This window comes from Rhagoletis pomonella, unplaced genomic scaffold (assembly GCF_013731165.1).
Source record: "Rhagoletis pomonella isolate Grant_MI unplaced genomic scaffold, Rhpom_1.0 Rhpom_scaffold_00002, whole genome shotgun sequence".
Lineage (NCBI taxonomy): Eukaryota > Metazoa > Arthropoda > Insecta > Diptera > Tephritidae > Rhagoletis > Rhagoletis pomonella.
Window position 1 is genome coordinate 33,305,691 of NW_023458556.1, and position 11,183 is coordinate 33,316,873.

The 11,183-nt window shown below is 32.3% G+C and overlaps 1 protein-coding gene across 1 annotated transcript; it reads right to left on the bottom strand.

The window, feature by feature from the left end:
- Window positions 1-3,252: 3,252 nt before the first annotated feature.
- Window positions 3,253-9,288, bottom strand: LOC118733472 (putative fatty acyl-CoA reductase CG5065). The gene is made up of 10 exons (XM_036462870.1): window positions 9,219-9,288; window positions 7,896-8,181; window positions 7,561-7,711; window positions 7,418-7,503; window positions 7,225-7,334; window positions 5,761-5,956; window positions 5,523-5,700; window positions 3,864-3,934; window positions 3,643-3,768; window positions 3,253-3,569 (listed from the first exon to the last, which is right to left on the bottom strand). The coding sequence occupies exons 1-10, from the start codon at window positions 9,271-9,273 to the stop codon at window positions 3,332-3,334; spliced, it is 1,497 nt and encodes a 498-aa protein (XP_036318763.1). The 5' UTR covers window positions 9,274-9,288; the 3' UTR covers window positions 3,253-3,331.
- Between the last annotated feature and the right edge of the window lie 1,895 nt (window positions 9,289-11,183).

Genomic DNA, 11,183 nt, shown 5'->3' on the forward strand with positions numbered 1-11,183 from the left:
TGTCATTATTTTTTATTACGGGGCTAAAAGTAACCTGACCTATGGGATAGGTATAATGCCATAAAGAAGGGGCATCCATCTGTTTAGAAGGTACGTATGCTTTCCAGAGGGTACGCTTTTATATTCCACACGCCACCATTGATAGAAAAGTCCATTGAGAAATCTGAAATTGTATACTTAGGGGAAATAAAAACCTTATATGTATGTATGCACATATCGTTACCTTAATTCACAAAGGGTATCAAACAGAGGTAGGGTTTTTCACGGTATAAAAAAGAAATTGAAGTAGATTTTCGGCTTCTAATATTTTAAGTATTGATTTATATGTATTATCTCATAAGTAAATACTCTTTTTTTCTAGCTTACAGAACAGCAAGAGGACAATGCATTTTTAAATCAAATGAACTCACTAACTGATATCGAATTTGATGGTTTGGACAACTTCGGGGGCATTATTATATGTAAATAAAATGGACTTACACAGTACGGGTACAGAACGTGCAATGAAAAGACACAAAATTGTACACATTTAAATCTACTTTCCGAAGGGGGCTTATTTAAACCAAATTTAGATTTTTGAAATTGAATGGCCATTTACTTAGTACTGCTCCAAACTATGTGTACAATTTGCTTATCAATACCAATGTGAAATTGGATGAAAAAATTCTAAAACGTTTTTATTTGGGTAGAACCTATGTATTTTAAAATAAGATGCTTAAACCGAAAAATAAAGGAGTTGGAAAATTTAAATGTCAGCAAAAAAAATTAAGAAAATTACAACCTAGAATAATGGGTGCGTTCAGCAATTAATCATGCCAAAGCATCAGTCGCTGTTGACCATTTCTTGTGCGTTTTTTATTCGTCGAATTAAAATGCCGAATATTTACAAGTAATTATATAAAAACATATGTATTTGGTTTTTATTAACCCGTAACTTCAATTGCATTTCTGCTTGGATACAAACATTTAAAACCAATGGTTCGTCTCTACTTGAAGGCATTGGTGTTATTGAAGAGATTTAAAATAAGTTTTCTCAAATGGAGAATGACGAATATTTAAAAAAAATTAAAACGACCTGCGCAGATCTCTTTCATTTGATAATATCAAGCAAGGTACATTGAAAAGGTAGTATCAGTAGAGCAGCTGATTTGATTTATTTTCAAATTATTTGGTCTCGAAAATGTCAAATATTTTTAATTTTTTCTCACGAAAATTATAAGTTGTTAAAATCCATTTGCTTGTGAAACCTTTTTCCATACAAAACAAGCGATTGAATAGCAGCTTTTGGAACGTTCGCCCAACTCGGCAGCACGGCCGCTGATTACTGGGCATTGCAAAGGATGGATCAATGCTTCGAGAAGCAAATAAATTTACTAGGAAAGAAAGTTGCATCAATTTTTATTTTTTCCAATTTCAATTTTTTATTTTTTATAATTTTTTGTATTTCACATGGCACGCTTTGATTTAGAAGAAAAAATTCAGAACAGTTGTTGACACTTTCGATACCAGAAGCAACAACAAAATACACGCAAATGTTTTTGCTCTACTGATACTACCTGTTTAATGTGCCTTGATATCAAGCAATATTTGTATGTCATTGTAATTTTTCAATCCTTGAAATAAACTAAATAAAAAACAAAACATTAAACTGTACTTGATTTTTGTTGTTTTGCGAGCATATTTACCAATGTTTTAGTGCTTATCTAAGCGCTTAAAATGAATTTTTTCTTGCTTATATTCTTCGACCCTGATTATAATGTACTATGCGTTATTCTATTTTATTTTCCATAACTGTATATACAATAGGCCGTATCACGAGAAAAAGTTTGGTGTAGATCAGTTTTATTTGAACACTTATGTATGTTGAGAAGATTTTGGGTTTAAACTTTTTTTAAGGCTCCCGCTAAAGGAGCTAAATCGCGTTTTTACCTCGCTTTTATTAGCTTGGGGTGTAACTATGTAATATTGATGCGCCTAAAAGATGCAGCGATTTCCATTCTCAAGTTACATACCTGATGACAGTACGAATGGAAATTATAAAAAATATATATATGTATAAACTACAACTACAAAAGTTATTAGGGTTTAAAGTTCATATTAAACAATTCTTTAAATCGAAAGTTTCTTGGAAACGAATGCATGGATTTTAAAAATTTTATGTATAGTTTTTATAAAAACTATTAATTAAAAAAAAATATTAATCAAATCTTTACAGACCCATTTTATCTGAATTCCCTTATCGAAAGTTAATCAATCACTTAGGGATTATAACCTTTGCTACGCAGAATTCTCCTTTTTGTGTTGCTGCAGAAGAGAAACGGGACTCCTTTTCACGTATTTATAGATCCTTAATAAGGGAATTCAAAAACGAATGAGTTTGTAAAAGTTTCTTTTATAACACTGGAGCACAAATTTTAGTTTTGTTTTTGTTCTCCAGACGCCACTATCCAATTTGTATGTAGAATCGCTCGCTGATTCCGACAATAGAGTTAATTTTTTTTGTATGTATACGTTTTCTAGATATTTGCAATTTACCGTTATTCAGCCTAAAAAAAGAATGGTTTCACTTAATCACGTATATCTTACGAAACATCTGAACAATTGTAATACGAAAAATCAAAGCCAATTAAATTCTCCATAAGCTGTGTATACATCACTTTTCTATAGGCCTGACAGTGTCTGAGAAATTAATTAATCATTCCAGATTTTTTGTTTTTTCGATTAAAAAATTCAAACTTTAACAGGGAAAAAATTAAAAAATAACAGTTTCTGTGTAAATGTTTTACCTGTTCCTCCTGAAAAAAATTCAGTTACCAATGAAGAAAATCGATGGATAAATAAGAAAGTAATGATTGGTCAAGTGAATATGCGCAAGGATTTTTTTGTATGAAATATGAGCAGAAAAGAGTGTTACTCATACGCCACGCACACCTGAGTAGGCAGAGTGTTTGCATCGAAATTATTAGATAATTTCTCAGAAACTATCAGAGCTATCGAAAAGTGATGCACATACGGTTTATGGAAAATTTCATTAGCTTTCCTAATATATATAAAACTAGGGATAGTATTTCCAAAATTTGTGAAGATATCAATAAAAACTGTTCTGAAATATTTTGCTTGTGAATCACACCGATTTCGAATTACATGATTTTCAGAACAAGACTGATTAGTTTTCATTTAATTAAATTCAGATAACTCCTGCCCACCTCATGACTGTTGAAATAAATTTTAAATAAAAAATCAAAAGAATGGTTTATTCACAAAAAAACTATTTAATAGCCTATAGTCAAAGAAAATTAACAATGACTTCATATTTGGTATTTTCATCCAACTAAACGAAAGTGGCATAAAATTTTGCATAAAGAAAGCGTCCAATCCAACGCAGAATCAACACACTTCCGATTAACTTAATTAGGAAATGTAATACTTTGTAAATCTTCATGCGTGTCAGGGCGCCTTGGGAACACGTTGCCGGTTCATTCAATAAAAATACGCGAGCGCCTCGTATACCTGAGCGAAAGAATTGTTCATAATCAAGATCTCTGAATTGTAAAAAGCCGAATATATGTCTGGAAAATTTTAAGAAATTTGTGTAACATTAATCCTTGAATTTGGAATGAAGTTAAAAATTGTAATATTTACTCTTCCGAATCCGGCACAAATGAATTCAAAGCGTAAAAGTTATCGTTTTTGAAATCCCATTCTGTATTTACAAAGAAATGCAGAGCCAAAGTAGCAGCATAAATTCGACGTTGTAGTTTCAAAAGACTAAATAAATAATAATAAATAAATTTATAAAATTTAATTTAATTCATACTAAAGAAATCCGTTTTTTGTTTTTTTTTTTTTAATTTTATACTTACAATGGTTTCGTGTTGGTAAAACGCAAGGCAAAATCGACGAAAATTGCCACTAAAACATGCAGAGTAACGAACTGAAGAGAAAAAGTGGAAAATATGTGGATTTTGTAAATAAATTCTAAACAAGTATAACTGTTCAAAATTAGTATCAAGGCATATCAAACAGGTAGCAGCATTATATCAAAAAGAACATTTACGTGTACTTTTTTGTTGCGTCTTGTATCTAAAATGTCAAAAAATAGGCTACTCTTTTTTTGGGTCGTAGATTACGGATTTGTTTATCGTTTTTCTAGATCAGGTCATTTTCTCAAAATATTTTCATTTTAAGTTTGCATTGTGAATGAAAAAAAAAATCGCACATTTACATGGAAAATGTTACTCATACATAATGTGACCAACTATTTCATAGCTCAAAAAAGTACAAGACCTGAGAACCAAAAATAGTATGAAAGTAATGACAAAATGGTAAAAGCGAAATATACAAAAACGTTGACAATATACCAATTCAACAAATCAATTATGTTTAAATGCCACAAAATTGAACTCTTTTTTCACCCATGAATTTTTGGAAATGAGAGACAAAAACAAAGTAAGGGGAAAAACAACCCTTAACAATCCCTCAAAAAGATGTACTGTACGTCCGAATGAAGTACGGTGGGTCACATTACTCATACGCCATGTAGAAGGATGGTCGAGTTTGGCAATGTACGATGTGGCGTATGAGTAATATTATTTTACTACTACCTGTTTAATAAACCTAGAGTAGTATGAATTAATGATCAAATTTAAAAAAAATTATTCTAGAAAATACTCCTTCTATGCGTACATACATACAGTAACGAACAAAAGTATTGGCACAGAGAATTTTTCGCAATTTATCCAAAGTTTTTCATTAAAATTTTCATACTAATTTGCAACTTCCTACTCAGATTTTTTAGAAAAATTCTAAGTATGCAGTTTTATATTATAGCCCATTTAATTAAAGTATGCAAGCTTGAAGCGCTAAAAAAATTCGCTGATTTTTGGCAATTTTTTTAACGAAGTTTCTTCCATAAAAAGTAGATTCGACAATTTTTGTATATGAAAGAAAATAATGCTTAGAAAATAATTGTTATGCTAAATTTGAATGGGATATAAAACAGCATTCTTTTCTAAAAAAAAACCTGAATAGAAAGTTGCAAATTAGTATGCAAATTTATTGAATGTTTCTGAATTTTGCACAAAGTTTAGAGCTTTTATTTTTATGTTTTTTGATGTAGTATGAACTATACTTTTATAGAAAATTATCAAAAAGAAATCACAATAAAAAACTTTGCATATATTGCGAAACATTCTTGGTGCCAATACTTTTGTTCGTCACTGTACATACATATTTGAAATTTACGTTTCCTGAATAGAACTATTAACCTTCAAAATTTTTTTCAGGGGGCACTGTACATTGTACATACATACTTATCGAATGGGGTCAAACAAATATTTTGATAGTTTATTTTAAAACCTAACACATTGGTCCACAAACGTATTATTTGCTTCTTTTGGTGTAAATTTTACCCACTGAGAAAATTGTATAATGCTCTAAAAAACTTAAAATGGCAAGCTATGATATAGGCGCTAAAGATGATTATGAGTAACATGAAGTATATATAAATATTTTATACAAACCCGAATGAAATTCCACACTGGACAACGTGTTATGCTGCCATCTGGCACCCACAATGTCTTTTCAAATGGTGTATCCTTGATAACTCTCTTGCCGATCTCGATAACTTCGCCAGTCGTTATGGGACATATTTTGGAAGCAGCACAATTAATTACCTCCACTTTCGGATCATTCTTATTCCTAGCAAAATAGACGGAAGCAAATTAATTTTCAGTTTCTTCTCTTTTATTTAAAATTTACCATTCTTCAGTTCCCTTACGATAGGTTGCAATTAGCATGGAACGTACGACCACATCTACTGGCACAAAGTCAGAGACAATATCCGGTTCGGCACAGCTTGTGCGGAAAATACCAATACCACAAGCCACCAACATTCCAATGGGACCGTTGAAGTTGTCTACCCAACCGGGCACAGGATCTTCAATTGATGAAACCACTGTGAAATCATTTTGAATAAATTATTAATTAGTAAATATATATAATGAGTATGTACATATGTATGTATGTATATGGGTATATCACAGGAACTTTTGATTTTGATGATTATGCATAGTTTCGTAGATACATATATTTTCAAAATCGCTATATCTGATGGATCAAAACGGACTTAAGATTCGTGTTCAACGATCCTTAAACATACATAACACCTGATCAGGGCTCGAATCGTCACATACGGTATCGTATTACTCGTCACATAAAAACATATTTTTCGGATTACGACATTCGTGAACGTACTCTTTATCCCATTATTTTATCATACATTTTAATATAAAAATTTCGGACCTTCGGCAACACTGAAGTTTACGAGGTCGTTTGCGCATCAAATTTGCCTGGAAAATTTAAGAGGGGCTCGTAAATATAGCTCCATAAAAATGTTGACAGTTCTTTCAGGAGGCTCGTAAATTTACGAGGTTTACGAGGTTTTTACGAGTTTAAAGGAAGACCCTTCTACTATACATTACCCGGCTTGAAAACCGAGTTTCCATTTTCTTATTTATGTTTCAAAAGTTCCTGAGAAATGCCCACATACATCATTTAAAATTTTCATCCTGTAATTTGTGACCGTATTTTAGTAAATATGTAATATATGGTGCATGCCACCTTACAAGCAAACCAAAAAAAATTGGCCATACACCCCTGCGTCCTCAGGTCTTTTTATAAAGTAATTTTGAAAAAAAAATCCCGAAAATAAGTTAGGCCTTTTTACATTTTTCGGTGAGAAAAAAATTTGTTTACATAGTTCTACTGAAATAATCGAAATACTTACTTGCTGAGCTTTACTTTATTGGCATTAGGGTGGTACGTTAGGGTCAATGAACTTTGGAACAAAGAAAAGAATATCCTCGAGTCAAAAATATCGATATATTATATTTTAAGATCCGACTTTGAATGCCGAAGATATGACGAAAAGTTAAAAAAGTCGCCCCTTCGTTCGGCCAAAAAATTATTTTTTCTTTTTTAAATAGCCTTTCAAATTAACTTTAGACTCGGGGGTGCTTAATTTGTTAAAAAATTCATAGCGATATCTACGCATTAATAAAGTGGTTAGTTATTATTATTTTTTTAATGAGAAAGGCTGACTAAAAACCATAAACCCATTTTTCTTGTACTTTTGATTTTTTGAATTATGACATTCATTCAGGAAACGAGTATATATACAATTAATTGAAGGTATGTATGTACATAAAAAGTAAGTATTCCCACCTATTGATGGACGAAATATCAGCAAAGGCAATCGATCCTTGTACTCCTTAATAATTTGTTCAGCTAAACTTTTCGTAAATGTATAAGTGTTTGGTTGGAAATCGCCATATCTGTGCACAACAGAGTAAAAGCGTTTTTCATTACACAAATAAATCGAAAGCTAAACATATATATTCATCCACTGTAAACTCACTTAAGATTAAATATATTCAAAGATTCTGTGCTATAAGTTTCAGCTAATTTGATGGTTGTACGCCAATCCGCATAAGAGGGATAGAACTAAAAATAACCACAAAATTTAATAGTATAAAATAAATTAAATTAAATTAACTATACCTTCTCTTCAACAACATGTCTGTTGGGATAACAATATGTAGTGGAAACATGCATAAACACCTTCAGATGTTTCAGAGTCTCTGCGATTTTGATGAGCTCATAAGTGCCGCGTGTATTCATGAGTATAGCTTCACGCAATGGGTCATCGAATCTGTGTATCGATAATTGCATTACATACATTTTTTACATTCATATGCACATATACAGGTACATATATATAAAGGCGTTTCATGAAAAATCAGCGATGTTCAAATAAATTAAATAATCAGTGTATGGTATGTACATTTGTTACTTATGTTAATAGGGTGGTGCAATGAAACATAATTATACAATACCTTACACTCGCTGCCGAATGATATATAATATTCACATTCTGTAAGCGTAACAAATCATCTTCGCTAATACCCAAACCCAGTTGACTACAATCACCCGCTATTGCATGGACTTTCTGCAAATTTTGTGGCTGCTCTTCTCGTAATCGTTCAAAGAGTTTTGAATGCAATATATTTTGCAGACGCTCATCTATGCATTTGCCTTTTTTTGGGCGCATCAAAACAAATATTGCAGCTACATTCGGGCAAGAGCGTAAAATTTTTTCGATAAGACCCTTACCAATGAAGCCTGAGAAAAGGAAAGGAAATATGAACTTATGATGAATTAAAAATATATATTTAATAATAAAAAAAAATGTAAACGCCATTTTTCCAAAATTTTCATTTTGATGCAGAAACGTTCCTAGAGCATCTTCTTTCTATCGATGCACTTCTGCATCAAAATATACAATTTTGAAAAAAAAGTCGCTTACAGCTTTTTGGCAGTTAGGGCTCGATATGAGTTATTTGGCTATATGGAGGGAGCGTGAGAGGTCTCAGACGTATTCCCCGAGTCGGTTCACTTTTCACTTTTCGTTTCCATGTATTTACTATGGGCGGATGAATTTTTTTTTGGGCGAAACTCAGGATAAGGCAGATTTCGAAAGTTTTTATGCTCCCATAAAAATTCAAAAAATGCAGCTTTGGCCATATTTCGCTCAATCGGTCAATCGTGTAAATTTATTATCAAACAAATTTCGAATAAAAACAATCGACTTGGGATTGGGGTTGGGATCGACAAGGTGGTACCTCAAGGGTTATCCCATACTAATTTGGTTTAGTTCCGATCCGATACTGTGTATACCTACAAAAGCATACAAAGTTTTCTATAAAAGTAAAACAATTGCATAGTTTAATATCCAATCCAATATTAATTCAATATTAGTACGTGAATTTAATGTCAAAACTTTGCATTTTCAAAAATTCTATTTATCAGAATCATATACATATAATGCCCAAATTGTCATTAAAATATTTTATATTTAATGTCCGGTGGTAAACAGGCTTTAAATATGTAAACACTAAAAATTTTAATTACACTAAGTGCCGTTTTCTCAAGTAGGTTTTCAATTTTTCTGCCCTTCAAGCATATATTTCAGAACAAAATTTGTGTTTAAAGGACCACACAAATTTTAAAGCCTACATGAGAAAAGGCCCTAAATTTTATATTAGCGCCAGCTGTTTAGAAAATATTCGAAAAAAGCGAATGTTGAAGTTTTCTTCAAATATTTGTATGTATAATGCATTCCAGCGATTATACATACATAATTTGCATGAGAGACTTACCTGAGCCGCCAGTGATGAAGATCTCCTGGTTTTCGAAAAACTGTGCTATCGACATTTCTTCTGTAAATAAATGAAATAAACTAATATTACTTACCTTATTTGTTTGCACAGGAAGGCACTCCGCACACAAAGCCCCTAATCATAATAGTGTAATCGTTTCGGCATACTACAACATGAAGCTTTCGTGCCGAGCACATATTTATATTGCCTTATCATAAAAGCTGCATGAATCGAAGCGCTCAACATTTAAGGGCACTTGCCGTTTAGAAATCATCATTTGTTTAAATTTTAGGTTGTACAAAAAAAAAACATAGTCCAAGTCAAATTCGTCCAAGTGGTATTGAATCAAAGGTGCAAAAATAGGCGCGAAAATATGTAATGGACAAAGAACGGTCAGAAAAGTGCAATGTATCGTCTGTATTAATTAGCTGGGACTTATGCAGGGCGCGCAAGTGCTCAGACTTCGAGCCGTCAGGTATTCGTTTCGGCATGATGAAAAACGATTACTCTACTATGATAAGGCGCGTAATGTGCGGAGTGCCTAAAACAATACCGAGCCCTAACCGCCAAAATAATGTAAGCGACATTTTTTTCGAAATTTTATTTTTGATGCAGAAATGCATATAGATGCTCTAGGAATATTTCTGCATCAAAAATAAAATTTTGAAAAAAAATTTTGGCGGTTGGGGCTCGATACATTCATATACAAATGAACCCCTGCAAAAATCGCTAATGCTCCATGCATGCATATAAAGAGAACTCCCTAAGGGTCAAGGAGTACTCCAAAATTAACCACAATTCATATAAAAAATGTGCTCCAACTAACATTGCGAAGCCTTAGGGCAGGACCATATACTCCTGCCCTGCTGCTGCTACTCCAACATTTTAACAATGCATTGTTGATATATTTTTTCGTAAGTAAGAACAACTTCACAGATGTTTTTTTCGCAATTAATAAAAACTCAAAACAAAAATAAAAATAAAAAATTACATTTTGCCTCTAATGGCATTCGAACCCGAACCTGCTGGGAGCTAACAAATAACAGCGAACATCTCTACACGTTCAGCTACAGCCAGACACGCAAATGTGCTTTCAAATGCTCAACTTTAATCACATTTCGTTAAAACACGAGCAGTGACCGGGTAAAAAACAATAATCTGGTGCAGAGACACAAGTTGGCCCGTTACAGCAGAGGAGCACTTTTGTAAGTACTCCAATATATACCACAAATAGACTACATGGTTCTAACGATTTTTGCAGGGACATATGTTCGTATAAGTATTTACCTACATACATACAAAGTAGCTGCATATGTATGTATATCTATACCTACATAAATACTTAATATGTACATATGCATCTAAATAAATATGTACATTAGACGGGATCGCGGAAAAAGTTTGCAACAAACCTCCCCTCCCCCTCCTACTTTGAAAGTTTACTTTGAGAGGATTTTTAGGTCATAAATATTTTTTGGTACTATACATCCTTCTAATAAAGCTTACTAAATTCTAATAACTCAGTTTCTACACCACATTTCATAAAATTAAACACTTTAGCAAGCGATGACTTTCTTGGAAGCGTAACAAACAAATACAACAACAACAACATCTTTTCAACGATATATCACACTTTGAAATCGAGTCATAAAAGAAAAAGTTAGGAAGAAATTTCGATTTTGGCTGTTTTTAGGAGTCGCCAAGGACGAAAATTTGTGTGACCCTAAAATCCTCTCAAAGCAAGCTTTTAAACTAGGGGAGTAAATGCGAACATTTTTCTTTTGTATGGCGATCAACCTAGGCTAATGTAAATACATACATACATACATACATACAGTGTTAGTACGGTTCACTTCTGATTGAACTTTTAGCGATTTGCATAGAAATTAAGCACTTATTGAAATTTTTGACGCACTTCGTTGATACTGTATTGTAAGTGCACATATGTACATACATATGTATATT